General features: G+C 44.1%; 1 protein-coding gene across 4 annotated transcripts; it reads left to right on the forward strand.

Moving 5' to 3' along the window:
- The first annotated feature begins 820 nt into the window (after positions 1–820).
- Positions 821–18,473, forward strand: LOC141409431 (uncharacterized). Of its 4 annotated transcripts, XM_074029760.1 has the most exons (5): positions 821–4,421; positions 12,544–12,665; positions 13,558–13,798; positions 15,936–16,053; positions 18,190–18,473. In XM_074029760.1, exon 1 carries the CDS (start codon positions 3,490–3,492, stop codon positions 4,153–4,155), a length of 666 nt encoding a protein of 221 aa, XP_073885861.1. In that variant the 5' UTR covers positions 821–3,489; the 3' UTR covers positions 4,156–4,421; positions 12,544–12,665; positions 13,558–13,798; positions 15,936–16,053; positions 18,190–18,473. The 4 variants fall into 4 exon arrangements, with proteins under 4 accessions (XP_073885861.1, XP_073885862.1, XP_073885859.1 ...); XM_074029761.1 differs by lacking the exons at positions 15,936–16,053; positions 18,190–18,473 and having other exon boundaries at positions 821–4,487; positions 13,558–14,580; XM_074029758.1 differs by lacking the exons at positions 15,936–16,053; positions 18,190–18,473 and having other exon boundaries at positions 821–4,466; positions 13,558–14,580.
- The last annotated feature ends 473 nt before the right edge of the window (positions 18,474–18,946 follow it).

Here is an 18,946-nt window from a genome sequence, read left to right on the forward strand (position 1 = left end):
AATTGGGCAGGTTGGCGCCTTCCACCCCGCCACGGGTTCATCCGCCCGCAAGGCCTCGCGCCTCACCGGATCCTTCTAGGGTGCTGGAGCTCCATGGAGCCTCCCTAACCCAGCAGCGGGGAAGGGAGGGCGAGGGAGTGGGGAAGCAGCCTGTTACTTTTATCTTTCCTGAACTCTTAAGTCCCTTCCATACCCAGGACATGAGCGCGTTTACCAGGAACCGCAGGGAGGTGTGAAGACTTCTTGCAGCTGCTCACCCTTCCTCTCCCCTTACTACTTTTCCAGTCCTCCCCACCCCCCACCATTTCGTGGTTGGGGACTGAAGATGGGTTTTCTTCGTTGTCCTGTGGATGGTATTCTGATTGGGAAGGGATTTTTTTCAATTGTTTAAATTCTACCTGAGCAGGGAAAGGGGGTGCCAAAATGAAGCATCATTCACGTCCAGTCACATATGCAAGGACGGGGCAAACGTTTGATGCAATCTTGGGTCGCGCTGCTCCCAGGGCCCACGCCGCAGGCGATGGCCTAAGACTTACCTGCTGGGTAGGCCCGAACGGCAGTCCCAGACTTACCCTGGCAGCGGAAACAATACTCCAGAGTACTGATCACTCACTGCAGAACTGTTCCCGCTGCTAGGGCACGGCTGAGCGCGGGCACCGCGTCCCTCCTCGACTCGCACCGCCTACGTGCGCCCTGGACCGGCCACCCCTAGCCCAGCCAGGAATACTGCCCTCCCCGGACTACAGTCCTGCTGCATGGACAAGGAAGGTCGAGGACCCGCCGGAAAGAGAGACGCGAGCCCCCGCCCACCTACCTGCTCCTGAGCCGGCCTCGCGGGGAGCGGGCACCTGGTGGCAGGAACACGCGTCCGGCAGACCCCACCTTCTACCTTCCCCACGAGGGGGTATAGCAGCGCCTCACGTTTTGAACCATTTAGAACACTTCAAAACATGAATTGCTGCTGTATCCCCTCGGAGTCAATGAAGGGGGACAGATCTGGGGTACCTGCGGGTGAAGAAAGACTGGATGACTGGAGGAAGCCCCGCCCTACCCCATGGCAAGGAATAGGGCAAAACTTATGACTAGGCCACCTCACTCCAAGTTAAGGTACTTTTTATAACTTCATCATTTGATTTCCAGGAGCTGCAGGTGGAACCGAAGGTGTGGCTCTCAATTTTTTCCCGAGGATGAATCTTGGAAAAATGTAGTGGTGAAAAGCAGAGCGATGGGAGATAGGAATTAGTGTGGAGGAGAATCTAATTACTTCTGAAAGTAGACGAGTAAGATTAAGTAGAGGCAATTGGACATCTGGATCATTCTTGCCAGCTTCAAAGTCTTGGTGAAACTTCTTCCTGCTGCATATTACAAGTCTCATTCATTGTCCCCATTAAAAACAAAACAAAACAAAAATCCTTTATTGGAAATGGACTCAGATGACTGAAAGAAAATAACCAAAACCTCACCGGTAGCTTCAGCTGATTCTAATATATACTATCGCTGCGACATATATATCCATCTTTAAAAGCATTTGATGTCCTAACTCACTGCTAGTGTTTTTTCTTACAACACCCCTGCTCTGAGTCATTTTTAAGAGCTTCAAACAATGACAGAGAAATTTCTGTAGATGAAATACCAGTTTACATATTAAACTGGTTACTCAAACTTATTTGTAACTTACACCTATCAATGCCGTCTATCAAAACATAAATCAAAAAGTTTAAATACTTGATGTCAAGTCGCTCCTTCCTGTTTCAAGCAGCTCCACAGAAACTCTTTCATGTCCTGAAATGGCCGGCACTGCGCATACTCCTTAATGATTAACTCATTAGATACCACTTTTTCCTTTTTAAAATGGACACATATTAGCAACAAGTCACATGCATGACCCCTTTTTGTTTGAATACAATATTCAATTAAGCATTAAAAAAAAAACCCACTCTGAAATCCTCAATCACAAACCTAAAAGTTAAAACAAAATCAGCACTAACTGTAATGGTTTTGAAAGTTACAATACATTTCAGCACAAGTACCAGACATTTAAATTATCCAACTGTAAGTATCTTGTTACATTTACAAATTATGTCGGTTTTTCAAAACCAGTACAATGAATGTTAAGTGTCCTATTTATTAATTAATAAAATGTGCAGAGTATTTACTAAGATTAAGTATCAAATTTATAACATCCAGACTGAGATCCAGTGGTAACAAATACACTATGTCATGAAAAAAAAAAAAAAAAAAGTCATTAGTAACAATAACCCCATTCCCTAAATTGGGACAGACAATCAAGTATCTCTACATTCCATCTTGTTTTGGCAATGATATTTACAAACAATTTTACATTGACTGGGATTAATGGAGAAAAACGTCGTTGACTGCCCTTAAAAAGAAGAAAAAAAAACATGTTTAGCAAATGTACAATTATAATTTAAAACTCCACAACTTTATCCCAATATTTTGTTCCACACACATATACGAGCCATCATGTCAGAAGTTAAAGTCATGCCTAATTTAACATTTCCTTAGTTGACTACTTAGAAAAACAAAAGTTCATTCGAAATAGCATCGGTGTCAAAGGCGAAGGTCCCTTCCAGATTGTTCTTGGAATCAAATTCATTTACACCTTTCACCCTAACCCCTTTCATCTCTCCCAGTGATAGTACAACGAGTTACACCCCTAAAAAGCCACCCTGATCCCCTAGTTTACATATTTCCCCTTAGACTGAAATTTACTTACGAAAAGAGATTACAAAGGGGCGTCCTGACACTTCAGGAGAGGGTCATTCGCTGATACAATAGACAAAGAATCGATACTTTCGGGTTGCCATAGCCCCACCCCCTTCTGAACTGCAATGTGTTTGGCTAAATGATTTAAGAGCCAAAGAATACGCCTGTTCCTCTGTTCATACTTTACAACGTTTTGTCTTTTAATTTTGCATATGCCTTCGTCTCCCACACCCCAAACACACGATGTACCTTCCCGTGGCGCATTCTAGCCAAACTTTCCCAATGTCAAGTTCCCTACAGGGAAAACTAAACAACTTTGAAAGTTAAAATTCCGGAGAGACAATGTGAAATTAATCACACATTTCTTTCCAAGACATAACTAACTGCTTGCAAGTAAGAGTCAGGAAAAGTTCATTTACATTCTGTCAAAACCAGTCGCTCCCGACCATAGCGAGGCTGACAGTCGGTCACTGCCCCTTACTCAGTTTTCTCTCCCCGCCCCCTCCATGTTAGGTTTTTTTTCCCAGTCCGTTTCCTGAGAATTTCCCGGTCGCACTCATTTGTTAAACACTGTAAAGGTCAGATTTGCCCCCATCCCGCCCCCAAAACGTGCTTTACAACCCCCAAACGCCACAGCACTTTTTTCAGAATTACCACCAGATTTTTTTCGGCCTGCCGTTAACAGACGTTACAATCGGGAAAGAGGCCAGCCACCAAGTCCCTTTTTTAAAAATCGCATGTCACCTCTGGCTCCACTCGAAAATGGCGCCGAAATCGAAGAACTTCTTAAATTTCATTGCAAGCTTTTTGCAAAGGTTTCTGGGATTTGCCTGCGAAGCTGTTTCGCCGCGTCCGAGAGCGAGCGAACGTGCAAGCCAGCGAGGGAGAGAGGGAGGAAGGGCTGGGGAGGCGGAGAGACAGACCGAGCGAGCGACACACGGACAGCGACGGACAGCGACAGAAGCGGGGACCGGGACTTGGGAGACGGCGAGGTTGCGGGGCGCGAGGTGCCGGGCACGGAGCTACAGGGACGCAGAGCCGAGAGCCGGGGTCGCAGCGCGGAAGGGACGCTGGCTGCTGCCGAAGCTCGGAGAGCGGCGTGGCGGAGGCGGAGCGGAGCGGCGCGGCGCGGAGCTAGGGGCCAGCGCGGAGCGCTCACTGGGAGGCGAGCGGCGCAGCCGGCGGAGAGGCTCCCGGAGCCGCCCTAGAAAAAGCCGGCTCGGGGGGCGTGGCCACGCGCTGCTGGCGCTCCCCGCCCCCCGGTGGCCCCGCTCGGCTCCGGGGCCCGGGGGCGGAAGGGGGGAGGGGAGGAAAGGAGCGGTAGGGAAGGGGGTTGTGCAGGCGCTCGAAGCCGCAGCCTTGGCCCGCTGCGGGGGCGGGCCGAGAAGGGCACTGGGCGCCCAGAGTAACCAACACCAAGACGAATAGCGAGGGCTCGGGGAGAAAAAACGGAGGATGGCAAACAGCAAAGCCAAGGGCACGAGATAGCACAGCGCGCACCCAGAGGCTCCTCCGATGGACGCCACCCCGCGCTCACCGGTCCTCTGGTGGTTCCTTTGAGCCGCCGGGAGGGCGCAAGGTGGCTGAGCGAGGCTTCTTGTTCGGTGCTTCCCAAACCTGAGATGGTTTGGGAAAGGAAACGGGGGGTCTCAGACCGCGTGGATGCAGCGCTCTCGCCACGCGTTTGAGTGCAGGTCTGTCGAGACGCCCCAGCCCTCGCCACCCCACCAAGCTCTCAGGTAGAGAGGCCCCGGGACAGGGTGAGCCCCATAGTCCTTTGGTGGGCATAACAGAGGGAGGAGCAATTGTTTACACATGTGTCCAGTACAAGAAGGGAAACTGATATTTAAGACTGAAGTGGGGAAAACAGGAGGGAAAGGAGCCCTTATCCTGGATGTTAGACCCTATTAGGGACCATGCTATTTTGTATTTGTGAGAATGGTATTGAAGGTAAGGAGGTCCTTATCCTTGAAGATGCATGCTGAAGTGTACAGAAGTGAAATGTCACGATGTCTGCAGTTTTCAAATGATGCAGCTAACATACGCACACATTATGAGAGAGAACAGAAAGGAAGCAAGTATTGCAATATGTTAACAGTTGTTGCATCCTGTTGGGGGTGGGGGGTAAACAGACGTTCGTTGTACCGTTCTTTCAACTTTCCTAAATGAAAATTTTGGAAGAGTTCCCTTATAAAATAGTGCCTGAATGCTAAGAAAATGAACGCGGCTTCTTTTCCTTTCCCTGTCCCGGGTGGGACAAATCTGCGAGCAAGCAGGGCTCAAGGCCAGTGGGGTCTGGACGGGAAGAGCAATGGGTAGAGCTGGCCTGCAGCTGCCATAGCCCTGGGCAGGCCAGGAGGGGCCATTGGAGCCTTGGGGCAGATGGGGCAAAGCTCTGCGGAGGAGAGCTTTGGGGGCAGTGCAGGGTGGGGACTTCCTGGCGGCTCTCAGCAACCCCTGGTCCGACTCAGACTCGGTGGGCTCGGCTGCGCCATGGATGAGCAAAGAAACCCGTGGGCCGCGGGGAGCTGAGCCGCGCGCCTGCAGTCGTCGCCACCGCGGCCGGCCACCGCATTCCCCGAGGGAGGCCGTAGTTGTCGCGGCCTGCAGACGGCGCGCGGGGTAGCCCAGAACCGCGTGCGGGCGCTGGGGGAAAAAAAAATCAGGTGCCGAAAGAAAGCAGCAACACGCGCGCGCGCACACACACACACGAAATCAGTTTACAAAAATAAAACCGCGGAATCTGCCGTGCTCGGCGCTCGAGTTTGAGCTACTTAACTCTCGCATGCATTTTACTGTGATATTTCTGTAGAGCTGATGGAAAATCTGAAATGTCTTTGCAAGGGCGATCTCACAAACCCAAGGCGTTGCAAGCGTTTCGCAGCCTTTCGCTGGCGTCTGCGGCTCTTTTCCGGGGCGCGGGGAGGGAAAAGAGTAGCGTCTTCCAGGGTCTGCAAAGCTGTTTTGAAAAGTTAACCAAAAAGGTTTTACAGAGCAAGATTTTCTTTTCAGGAAAGGTTTTTAAAACGGCTGATACTCGCCCAGTTTCGGTGGGCGCTAAAAACTCTTATTACTAAGCTACAAGTTTCCCTGTTAAGATTTTCAAAAATCCTCGTGGACAGGGCTGAAAGTTTGCCGGGCTGTGAGACGTGACTGAACACGCTTCTAAATCCTCAGATAGATCATTTATAAAGCTTTGGTGCCCTTGGGATGAAAGGCTTTGCTGGGTTTTTAAGGCTTGCCTTCGTGGGTAAATTTGCTTGGGTTGCTACAAGTAAGCATTCATTTCCCCACCTAAATTAGTAAAAGGGCAGAAGATTCCAGCGACATAAGATAAAAGTTGAGTTTGTGGCACGTTCTCTAAAGACAAATTGTAGCAGCTTTCTTTATTAAACTCCTTTTGCTACCTCAGCAAATTGGAGAGCCAGTTGAATATTGATGAATTCTTTGAGGGTGAGTAATATTGCTACAGGCCGGAGAAAGTAAGGGAGGACAAGCTTAAGCATTTACTCAAGTGAACAACCTTCAAATGTTTTTCAACTGTGATGTCTCAAGGATTTTCTTAGGACCTTTGAAGCAAACCCTGATTCTGCAAATGGCTTCTCTTTTGGTAGGCCCTTCCCAACTTGACAAAACTCACAGGATATAAATTGCCCTGAGAAGTGGTGAGAAACTTATCCTAGCATTGAAAACAGGCACAGCTCACCAACTGGGGTGTTGGGGGGGGGGGCCTGCAACTGGTAGTCAGGCAACTTCTCGCGGGGCAACTAGGAACCTGAAATGAAAATTGCACACCATCTATTGTTTTTTTTGGTCCCTTCTGAAATAGTGTTTCAAGGCAGCTGTTTTCAGGAAAATAGCACATATTTTCCTTTCTCTTTTTGTTCCGTGAAACATTCGGAAATTATATTGATAAGGAACAATCATAGTTAGCCGAGGGAGCAATAGCTTTGAAGGCTCTGAGGGCACAGCTGAGAAAAATAAATTAGCTCTAGACTAGAGATATTCAGCAAGGAAGTTATGCATAACATGGTATCTGGCGTAAATTTTGGAAAATGTTTTCTGGAAAGCAACTGTGAATGAATCTTGGGAAATAGATGCTGGAGAATCAAGTTGCATTAAAACTTATTTTTGTAAGTTACAAAGAAGATTTCTAGAACTTCCCATTTTTATTTTAAATAGAAATGCTGTTTATGATTGTGCTTTTAATGAAGGCCTTGAGTTAGGGAAACAAGACTTTCCTTATGTTGTAAATATCCTGAAGTCTTTAGAGAGATAGAATCAGGATAGAGTTACAAATTTAACAGAAAGAAAACTGTAATTGTGTTATGAAGCTTCTATTGTGTTATTTGTAAAGGCTTTTTTTCAGGGTTCAAGCAATGGCTAGCAGTGAGTAGTAACTGTATAATACATAATGTAAGAATGCTTGTCCTACTCTCAGATTAAACAAAAAAGATAGTGTCCTTTGGTAATTTTTATGTTATTTTATTTTATGAAATTAATTATAAAATATAGTTATTTGCAAAACTCAGAACTTTGGGAGAAAAATTCTAATCTTAACTTCTCCTACCCCCATGATCTCACCAGGAAAAAGTAGAATGAATTAGTAAATTTTTCCTTTCTGCCAAAGAGAAGCTTAGTAAGTCATTGGTAGCTGTTGCTTTTGATTTCTAGATCTCTTTTCCCTCCTCAAAGATGCAGAATCGCTACCTTCAGTGCTGCCTGGATTTCTTCTTTCAACCAGGCTTTTTTTTTTCTTTCTTTTTTTTTCCTGGGTGTTTAGTGTCATTGTCTTAATTATTCCTGGATTTTTGCCCATTAAATCAAAGACTGTCTCAGATGACGGCAATGATTGGAACTTTTTGCTAAGGAGGGCGAGAATGAAGGGGTGTAGGACAGTCTCAGTGTCTCTTTACACCATGCTGGCCCTATAGTGCAACCTGTAAGTGGCCAGGACTTGCTGTCCTTTGCACAGAGCATGAACTGACAGAGCAAAATGTAATGACAGGGGCATGGAGACCAAAAACCCATCTCTTGTAGGTGTGGTGGCCATAATGGGGGTTCAAGTATAGTACTAGGCTAGATTTAGTCACTTGCTTTCACCATAAAATTACGGTAATCAGTTTCACCTCACACTTCTAGCACTTTCCTTGAATTTCAGCTAATTATAAAAAGGAGAAAAGAAAAAGAAACCCCAGTATATCAGTGTCAACCTGTTAAATGCAATCTTGTTGAGGGAAGCTGAAGTGCCTTTGGAAGGTTGGTTGCTCCATTGATATCAAAAAAATTGAAATAAACAAACAAAAACACTAACCAAAAGTGACCAGCACCAAGGATGTCCTGTAAAAAGCACAGAGCTCTGCTTTGTGATGTCTGAATGACATCGCTTTCCGGATCTTGTTATATGAAAAGAAAACACTCCTGGGGGCAAATAATATCTTGCTGGGTAGAAAGAATAGGAGGGAACCACAAATCGAAGAGTGCGAAGGGATGCTATCTTTGTTTAAAGCCAAGATGCAGCTGCAGTATTTTCCAAAGCATGAAATACGTTATTGAAATAGCAGAGAGAAAGTGAATGTGCATATCTGAAATGTTTACATGAGAGATGGTAACACGACATCATCCGGAACTGAACTCACTCATGGTTGCCATTCTTTCCCCCGAACATCCGTTTGCATTTTAAAAAATTAAAACGTAAGAGATAGAGTGTCAATTCACCAGGCATGGTGGTGGGTGCCTGTAATCCCAGCTACTCGGGAGGCTGAGGCAGGAGAATCGCTTGAACCTGGGAGGTGGAGGTTGTAGTGAACCGAGATCGCACCACTGAACTCCAGCCTGGACGACAGAGCAAGACTCTGTCAAAAAACAAAAACAAAAACAAAAACCAAAAGGCAAACAAAAAAACAGCGATAGAGTGTCTAGGACTGATGGATAATGCCATTTCTTTTGCCTCCTGTTTCTTAAAATTATTCTTGGGCTTGAGATTGGGTGGGATTTTGCAGCGGTTCATGACCAGAGTAAGCCCCAGCCCTACGCGTGGAAGAGGAAATGGAAATCCAGATCCCGTTTTTAATTTTAGCATTTGCCCTAAACCCAGGGCTCAACAGCTTCTTTAGTCCAGAGTCCCCAGGAATGCCTACGCCGTAGGCAGGGAAGAGTGAAAACGAGAGTAGGGTGGAGAGCAAGGGCCAGGGCAGAGGAGAGAAAGAAAGAAGATGAAAGAAGAGAAAGAAAACCAAGTCCTTCTCCTCTGTCCCTACTATCTGTCCTCAAGTTCAGAGTCTCCACTTGCCACCATGATGTCATCAAGGTGACCTTTTCAGGCCCCCCATTTATCTCTCAGCTGAGTTCTGCTCCTCTCCCAGTGGTCCATGGAGTTCTGCTGGGAAAACACAATTTTGATCATGTTAATCCTCGGCACAAAAGGCAGGTGACTAAAAAGCTTAACTCCTTAATGTGGCGTTCAAGGCCTTCTACAATCTGGCTCCAGTCTTCACCTCTGCTTGCATCTCCTACTCCTCCAGTCACACCTTCTTTATGCATTTATGCTGGATATCCCTGTTCCTTCCATTTCCACATCCTTTTTAGGCTCAGCTCAAATGCCACCTCTTCCATGAAGCCTTCTCAGATGGCCTCAGAGTTGGAGTTAACTGCCTCTGTCCTGTCCTGTCACAGCACTTTAATGAACTTAGTTGTTCTGAGACTCTCTTCCTAACAGACAGTAAGCTCCTAGAGGGTAAGGACATGTCTGTCTATAAGTATCTTCTCAGCGCTTTGCACAATACTTTGCATCCGTTGATGTCCAATACATATTTGCTTTTTTGTTTTGTTTTGTTTTTATTTGTTTGTTTTTTGAGATAGAATCTCCCTCTGTCGCCCAGCCTGGAGTACAGTGGTACCATCTCAGCTCACTGCAACTTCCGCCTCCCAGGTTCAAGCAATTATCATGCCTCACCCTCCCAAATAGCTGTGATTACAGGCATGCACCACCATACTTGGCTAATTTTTGTATTTTTAGTAGAAACGGGGTTTCACCTTGTTGACCAGGCTGGTCTCAAACTCCTGACCTCAAGTGATTCACCTGCCTTGACCTCCCAAAGTGCTGGGATTACAGACTTGAGCCACTGTGCCCAGCCAAGTTAGAAAGAAATCCAATACATATTGTTAAGTGAACATATACCTGAGAAGGGAAAAAAGGAACCAGAAGAAGTGAGAACAAGGTGCTGTGGTGGTGGTAAAGATGATGGCTAACATCCTCAAGAGTTGGCTTAGGCACCATTTGGTGTTCTTGGTGCTGACCAAGGGTTGTTGAACTCATATCTAACACGTTGGCTTCACAGATGTCCATCTGGGACTGACACTTGGAACACATCCTCTGGTATAATATAGAATTAATTTGCTTTTAAATTAGCTGCTCAGTACTATAAACTCTCTCCTGAAAATCTGTCACCATCATTTTATACTTTTAAGCTTCAAGTTGATCCTTGAAGGGAAGGTGGAATTTGGATGGAATGGGCAAAAGAGCATTTTCAGAGGCCAGGAGACAGAGAAGAACTGAAAGGAGATGGACCTAGTTGGACAGAGCCTTTCTACTGGGGAATTAGAGACTGGTCTGGACAAGTAGGGTGATGTCACATTATGGGGGTGTGGGGGGTGGGCGCGGTGGCTCACGCCTGTAATCCCAGCACTTTGGGAGGCCGAGGTGGGTCGATTGCTTGAGGCCAAGAGTTGGAGACCAGTCTGGCCAACATGGTGAAAACCGGTCTCTACTAAAAAATACAAAATCTAGCCGGGCCTGGTGGCGTGTGCCTGTAATCCCAGCTACTTGGGAGGCTGAGGCAGGAGAATGAAGAGTAGCTTAAACCCAGGAGGCAGAGGTTGCAGTGAGTGGAGATCGTGCCACTGCACTCCAGCCTGGGTGACAGACTATTGTCTCAAAAAAAAAAAAAAAAAAAAAGCTTGGGCGCAGTGGCTCATGCCTGAAATCCCAGCACTTTGGAAGGCCGAGTTGGACTGATCACGAGGTCAGGAGTTTAAGACCAGCCTGGCCAAGATGATGAAACCTCGTCTCTACTAAAAATACAAAAATTAGCCGGGTGTGGTGGCAGGTGCCTGTAATCCCAGCTACTCAGGAGGCTGAGGCAGGAGAATTGTTTGAACCCGGGCAGCAGAGGTTGCAGTGAGCCGAGATTGCACCTCTGCACTCCAGCCTGGCCGACAGACTGAGACTCTGTCTCAAAAAAAAAAAAAAAAAAAAAAAGAGATTATGGGGGGCCTGGAAGTAGGCAGAGGAGTTGTGACTTTAGTTGCAGTGTTTTTTAACAGATTCTCTGGGCTTATATGGTATAACCCTGTGGACTACAAACTATGGTAAACCTAGGACTACCTGAATAATTAGAATATCCCATTCTCCATGCCACACTGGAGTGAACTTTCTTATTTGGGAACATAAAGAGTGGAAGAATACTATTTATCATATGCCTATTCTGTATCAGGAGATGTACTGGATTATTCCCCCACCCCAGGTATTCCCTCCCTGTCTCCCCCCTCCCTTTCTCCCTCCCTCTCTCACACACCTGCACTTGCACACACCAGAAGTCCCAACTAGGACTTGATATTAATTAACCTTTAAAGTTAATCAATTTTTTGTTTAATTACTCATACAAAGTATGCTATGAAATACCAGTAAATATCAGGTTAAAAAATTAATTGAAAGACAGAAACTTACTATTGTGTGCTGATTTGATGGAACAGAGGAGTGAAAATATAGTACGTACCTTCTGGATTGAGACTGTGGTTTTCGTTTTTGTTTTTGTTTTTTGGTAGTGGCAGAGCTTCAAACTGGAGAATGTTCTTTTTCATGGGCAGTTTAAAAAAATTGTCATTAAATATTTTCGCGAAGTTAAAACAACATTGATAGTAACTTGGGCAACTTAGATATTCCATTCCCTGTACTTGCTGTAACTCAAATACCAAAACCTATTTAGAGTTTAGGTGCATCTATCATTAGAGGCGTGTGATTTCTTTACCTGGGTAAAGCGAAAGAAAGTTAAATTGATGAAATATGAAATGAAAATGAGAATTAATTTGTAGAATGAACCATAAAAGAACGAGATTTTTGAAGAGATTATTTTATTTTGATTGCAGACTGTAAATTATCACAGGGAGTTGCTGTAGGAATGACATTGAGGCTTACTTTTGGGTCAATTTGTTCCTGTCCTGACCCACCCTTGGCAGTGGAGAGAGCTAGAATTTCTCTAACTCCATAGAAACCAGTCTCACTGTTGCTTTAGGACTGGATTCTCTCCCTACACTGGGCTTCCTTTAGTGCTTTGTTATGTAAATACAGCTTCAAAAATAGAATAATTATTCTGTAGGCATTACTTGGAAAACGAGCTTTTCTTTTAAAGATGTGTGCTTAAGTTGCAGACAGAGCTTTAAAGAGCTCTTGATAGAAATATATTTGGCGAAGAGTCAAAAATTTTAAAGTAACTTTAAAAGGTGAATAATTTACATTCGTATAGTGTTTATATAATAGGGTGTTATGACAAAGCCAAAACAACATTGAAAATAACCTGAGCAATTTAAATATTCTTCCTAGTAACTGTAAAATAAAAGTGCCTTCGCTGACAGGGAATTTTTTTCATGTTCCCAGGTGGCAGGGATTATTTCATGTTCCCTTATATTTGAAAACTGGTATTAGCATTTACTTCTAGGACTCAGACCAATTCCCCCTTACCTGTCAGAGAACATCTAGCAATGAATGCTGACAAAGCTACATAGCAAAGTTGGGCAAACCTGTCACTTCCCTTTCAGAAACCTGTTTATGCACCCTCCTGCAATCCCACCACCTGCCCAGGCCAAGTAAGTGAGCCCCTCTCCGCTACTGGTGTTTCATCATTCTGGGAGCTACTTCGATTTCATGCATTGCCCTTCAGGTAAGCCACAGGAACCTCACCACAGGCCATGCCAGATGGTTGTGAATTGGATAAGAACAAAGAAAAACGGAAGTAGCAAGTGGTGGGGAGTTTAGTGTACTATATGACTTACTCATATGCAAGTCAATAAGCAAAGTCCCCTGCCTCTTGTCCTTGGATGCTGGATAATAATAAATATAAGTATACATAATATATATACATACATATATACGTGCGTGCACACACACACACACAGACACACATTACCTGGATCCCCTACCTCCTCACCCCACTCTGAAAAACTTTAGAGTATCCTTGGCCTGATCTGAATTACATTACATTAGAGAATTGTTGAAAGAGTTCATATTACTGCTAATGTGGGGAACATAATTAGAACCAACATTAGCGCCTCTACCCAGTATCATCATTGCTATTATTTGATTTACATCTTACGCTTTTTTCCTTTGGCTTTAACTGTCTTTGTCAATCTCCTGTTATAAAAATAAATAGAAGCTTCCTATGAAATGATTTTCACCAATCAGTCAAGTCCTGTAACTTGTTTTCCTTGAAGAGGGAAAATATAACTGATGGACACCAGGAAACAGCAGTGGCATAGCATGTCCTTTTCCACCCTGTGTTTTGACATTAACGGTATTTACACAAATAAACTGAAGGACATTGCATTTGTGGAGTTTGCCAGTGTGATAAGATTGAAGGGGTGGTAGGAAGCCTCTACGCTGGTCCCCACTAATCCTGCCTCCTGGTGTTCCCACTCTTCTGTAATCCCTCCTAGCTTGTGAGCTAGACCAGACTCTTTTAACAAGTAGAATATGGCAGAAGCCATGGGATGTCACTTCTGTGACTTCTAACTTGGGCCTTTTGTCATCCCCTTCCCCTTCTCCCTCTTCATCAGCTGCCATGTTATGAGGACGCTTGGACAGCCTATGGAGAAAGCTACAAGAGAGGAACTGAGGTCTCCTGCCATCAGCCACTTGAGTGAGCATGGGAGTGGATTCTCCAAACTCCAGTTAAGACTTGAGATGACCACAGTGGCAGCCACAGCTTGACTGCAACTTACGAGAGACACTGAGCCAGAGGCACTCAGCTAAGTCGTGCACAGATTCCTGACCCGTAGAACCTGTGACACAATGAAGGTTTGTTGTTTTGGGGGTAATCCGTTATTCAGCAATAGATAATGAATACGGAAGGCCTTGTAATTGTATAACCAACGTGAGTTTATAAGCGGAAATCTGACCTCATTTGTTTTCTCCTGAAAAAGTTGTAGAACAATCACAAGACTGCAAGTCACTCCCTCTCTTTCTCTCTTTTGTGGGAAATAAACAAGTATAATTACAATTTTTAAACCCATTGTTTTATTCTCAAATAAAATTACAATTTAAACAGGATATTGTAGAGCTCCATTGTAGGGATTAACACTAATGAGAATTAAAGGACATTTTCGTGAAAGCCAGCTTTTTTTTTTTTTTTAAATAAACACTCATCCCTTGATAATGTATTTCTTTTTCATAAAATTAAAAACAATTGTGGGTATGTAGTAGGTGTATATATTTATGTGGTACATGAGATGTTTTGATCCAGGCATGATGTGTAATAATCACATCATGGAAGATGGGGTATCCATCCCCTCAAGCATTTATCCTTTGTGTTACAAACAATCCAGTTACACCCTTTTTGTTAATTAAAAATGTACAATTAAATTATTATTGGCTATAGTCACCCTGTTGTGCTATCAAATATTAGGTCTTATTCATTCTTTTAACTATTTTTTTGTACCTATTTATCATCCCCAGTTCCCTCCCACCACCCACCCCACTACCCTTCTCAGTCTCTGGTAACCATCCTTCTACTGTCTAGCTCCATGAGTTCAATTGTTTTGACTTTTAGCTCCCACAAATAAATGAGAACATGTAATGTTTGCCTTTCTGTGCTTGACTTATTTCACTTAACATAATGACCTCCAGTTCCCTCCATGTTGTTGCAAATGACAGGATCTGATAATGTATTTCTTATAAACGTGTGTGTGTGTGTGTGTGTGTGTGTGTGTGTGTGTGTGTGCTTAGTTTAATGCTTGACTAAGCCTTCATTACTTGTGAAGGAGGGACGGGTGTATTTCTATGCATCTCCAAAGTGGGCTATAGGTTCAAAGTAGTAAGAAAAGACTTTTTGCCCTTAACATTTACATATACTTTACACAGTTTTCTAAAAAACCTGGTTGGCTACTTTCAGGCTACGAGAATAAAAATTTAAACGTTACTTTGAGTTTCCTTTTATGGGTGAAAAATCTCGCTATGGCCCTAAGTTTTAAATATTTGACAAGCAATTATCATAACAAACGGTTTCAGACATTTTTGGCTTTCCCAGAGATTGAAAGGTGAAAATGTTCATTTCTTTTGTTGGCAATGAAGCATTTCATCTTATTATCACAAATATGATTAACACTGTTATGGATTTTTATAAATTATGTCATCTTAAAAATTAAAGAACATTACCACAGTAAAGGAGAAAAACACTCTTTTGAAGTGGCACTTTCAAAAGGCAAATGAATTAGTCAATTTGAAATGCAGGTTTTTCACAAGGTGTTTTTATCTTCCCATCTTTAGAATGGTTCCTTTAGCTTATGGGCTCCCACGCCCTTTCTCAGTACCAGTCAGTCAGTCAGTCACCTGGATTGACCATCTACTGGGTACCTTCACCAAGTAATGGAAAAGCAAGGCAAAACAAACAGGCTGGGCATGGTAGCTCACGCCTGTAATCCCAGTACTTTGGGAGGCCAAGGCGGGTGGATCACGAAGTCAGGAGATTGAGACCATCCTGGCTAACACAGTGAAACCCCATCTCTACTAAAAATACAAAAAATTAGCCAGGCGTGGTGGCATGAGCTTGTAGTTCCAGCTACTCAGGAGACTGAGGCAGAAGAATCACTTGAACGCGGGAGGCAAAGGCTGCAGTGAGCCGAGATCGCGACACTGCACTCTACCCTGGGCGACAGAGTGAGACTCCGTCTCAAAAAAAAAAAAAAAAAAAAAAGCAAGGCAAAACAAACAGGAGACAGCCCCCACCCTGCCCTGCTCAAGAAATATACAATCGAATTGAGAAGATCAAACATGCACCTGAAATGTTTGAAGAACACTTTTTACTGATTAATGATATGTCCAAGCCAACAAGTGCAAATTACTATTGAATTTTGAAAAATTATGCCCAATTATTCTGAGACATTAACCCATGAATGATCCTTGACCACATCTTTTTTTTTTTTTTTTTTTGAGACAGGGTCGCTCTCTGTCACCCACGTTGAAGTGCAGTGGCACGATCTTGGCTCATTGCAACCTTCACCTCCTGGGCTCAAGCAATCCTCCCACCTCAGCTTCCCAAGTAGCTGGGACTACAGGTATGCAGTGCACCACCACGCTTGGCTGATTTTTTTTTTTCGTATTTTTGGTACAAAAATATAAAAATACAGGCTGGTCTTGAACTCCTGAGCTCAAGTGATCCTCCCACCTCGGCCTCCCAAAGTGCTGGGATTACAGGCATGAGCCACCATGCCTGGCCTGCATCTTTGTTCTTACTGTTTCCTTTGCCTGGGATGCCCTCCCCCTACATCTTCACCTGATTCAATTCTACCTCTCACTTCAGGTCCAATTCATAGGCTCACAATTCTGTGAAGCCTGTGCTTACTCCCTCTTGTCATGTGTTGTACTGGAGACTATAGTCTACCCAACTCTCCTCCCTAAAATTTCATGAGTCATACTTCTTCCGTATCTCTGATAACTTCTCTTCTATCTATTTTGATGACTGTTCTTCTCCTGCCCTTTTCCTAACAATGCCATGAGGATTGAGTATTAGAGAATTCTCTTTCCTGCACTCATGTGATTCCCCCAAGGCTTTATCTCCCAGTAATTACATTTCTTGAGCTGATTCCTGGACATATCTACTTGGATGTCACTGTCATCTCAAACTCAATGTGTCCATCCTAGATTCATCTTCCCCCCATCCTCTACCATCACCCCAATTTCCTTACTTAAATCCAGGGCTTACCATGCCTTCTGAGCTTCTAGGGCTCTTGATGGTGACATCTTTGAGTCAACATCTTCTTTTTCACATATATCCAGTCAGACAAATCAGAGCATAGCTTAAGTCTTGTCCTCCATGAAACCCGTCTCTTTGCTCTAAGGCCTGGAGCTTTCCACGCTCCAAATTCAATTTCTCTCTTAATCGTGAATGAGGCTTATGTAGACATTTAACTGTTTCCTGTAGGCTAGAATGAATGAAGTCCTGTTGTTCTTCACTTGAAATGGGTCTCATTTTCTTCTCTTCCTACCCTTCAACTCCTTCTCCCATCTGCTGTCCTTATCTCTTCTCACCTAGGTGAGAGCAATAGCCCCCTAAGCAGCCTCCCTCCAACACGGTGCACTTGTCCACCCTGTTCCAGGGGTTATGCCCACAAAGAATACTCTTCATCCTCTTCTCTGCTTAGCCAAGTCCTCCTCATCTTCTAACAGTAGGATCATTGCCTATCTCTACCAAGAAGCCTTCCTGGATCTTCTAGTCCACATGGAAGTCTCTCTTCTCTGGGAGTGAGTTTTGAGCATAGAGGGGGAAAGTGGACTTTGGTGCTAGACAAACCTGGGTTTGAGTTCCAGTGATGTCATTTCCTAATGGTACAATCTCCGTTTCTCTGAGCCTTAGTTTCCTCATCTATAAAACAGAGAAAATCATTTTCATCTTGTAGAGCTGTTGTGAGGATTAAATGAGATCATGTATAATGTGTCTGACACATAGTAACTCCTGTTATTACCATGGAGGTCTTGAGTCTTTTCCAAGGCTGATACATTATGCAACTTCAGGGCAAGTCTCTGAATATCACCCTTGCAGTTGTGAAATGCTCAACTTGCACCTCGTAGCCCAAGTCTAATGTATCTAGTATTGATTGTTTGCAAAGTTGCTTGCCTGTGTTTTAGTATTAAACAATTTGTTAGCTTCTGAAGAGAGGATGGCAGGGGGGATTTGCTAGCTCTCTTGTACACAGTCTCATATACCACTCATGCTCTAGCCCCATCACTCACCACCATCACCACCCTGCTACACTACCTCCATTGTATTGGACCAGACCACTGGCACGTTCTCGGATGACCTCGGCCCAAGGCCTCACGTCTATGCACAGGCACATTCTCTGGACTGCAGTAGCCTCTATAGCCTCTATCTCTGTAGGCCTCTCTACTTGTCTCCCTCACCCCAATTAGACTGTGTCAGTCTTGTTCCCCACTGCATCCCCAGCATCTAACATAGTGCTTGGTGCATAAGACGGGCTCAATAAACATTTGTTGCATGAATACACTGTTTTCAGGGATTATTACTTAGTTTTCCTCAAGAAGAGGCAGGGGATTTTTTAATTTAACTGCTCTGTTTCTTCAACTACCATGACCGAATTTCTAAATCTACCCCCTGCTGAAGCACTTTGCCTATATTAAATGTGCAAACATTGTGTCAACGTTGTGTAATTTTAATTAATTTATCTTCGAGACAGGGTTTCTGTCATCCAGGCTGGAGTGCAATGGCACGATCACAGCTCACTGCAGCCTTGACCTCCCAAGCTTAAGTGATCCTCCTGCTTCAGCCTCCCGAGTAGCTGGGACTACAGGCACACATCACCATACCTGGCTAATTTTTAAAATTTTTTTGTAGAGATGAGGTCTCTCTATGTTCCTCAGGCTGGGCTCAAACTCCTTGGCTCAAGCAATCCTCCTGCCTTGGCCTCACAATATGCTGGGATCACAGGTGTGAACCACTGTGCCTGGCCAAATTAATTTATTTTTAATGACAAATAAAAATTATATATATATATATATGGTGTACAGTATGATGTTTTGAAATAGTCTGCTTCTTAATAGGTGTGTGACCTCGGGCAAGTATCTTAATCACTCTGTGCTTCAGTTTCCTTATTTATAAAATAGATATGAGAAGAGTATTTCTCTCACAGGTTGTAGTGAAGATTAAATGAGATGCTTTTACTATCTGGAATGTGTTCTCTCCAGATCGTCCCAGGACTGGCTCCTTCTTCACATTCAAGACTGAGTTGAAATGACAAGTCCTCAGAGGCCTTCCCTAAATACGCTGGTCCCTTCTCCAGTTTATCTCATATCACTTTATTTTAGGTTCTCCATAGCATTTGTTGCAGTCTGAATATTTATTTATTTATTTTCTGTGTGACCTCAATTTTTCTGAGTCCCTTTCTACTCACTGCCATATCCTCTGTGCCTAGGACAGTGCTTAGCATGTAGTAG

This window comes from Macaca fascicularis, chromosome X, assembly GCF_037993035.2.
Source record: "Macaca fascicularis isolate 582-1 chromosome X, T2T-MFA8v1.1".
In the NCBI taxonomy this organism is placed as follows: Eukaryota; Metazoa; Chordata; class Mammalia; order Primates; family Cercopithecidae; genus Macaca; species Macaca fascicularis.

What these genes read in the sequence shown, in the direction of transcription:
- LOC141409431 (XM_074029760.1), top strand. Translation starts at nt 3,490, where the DNA reads ATGGCGCCGAAATCGAAGAACTTCTTAAATTTCATTGCAAGCTTTTTG.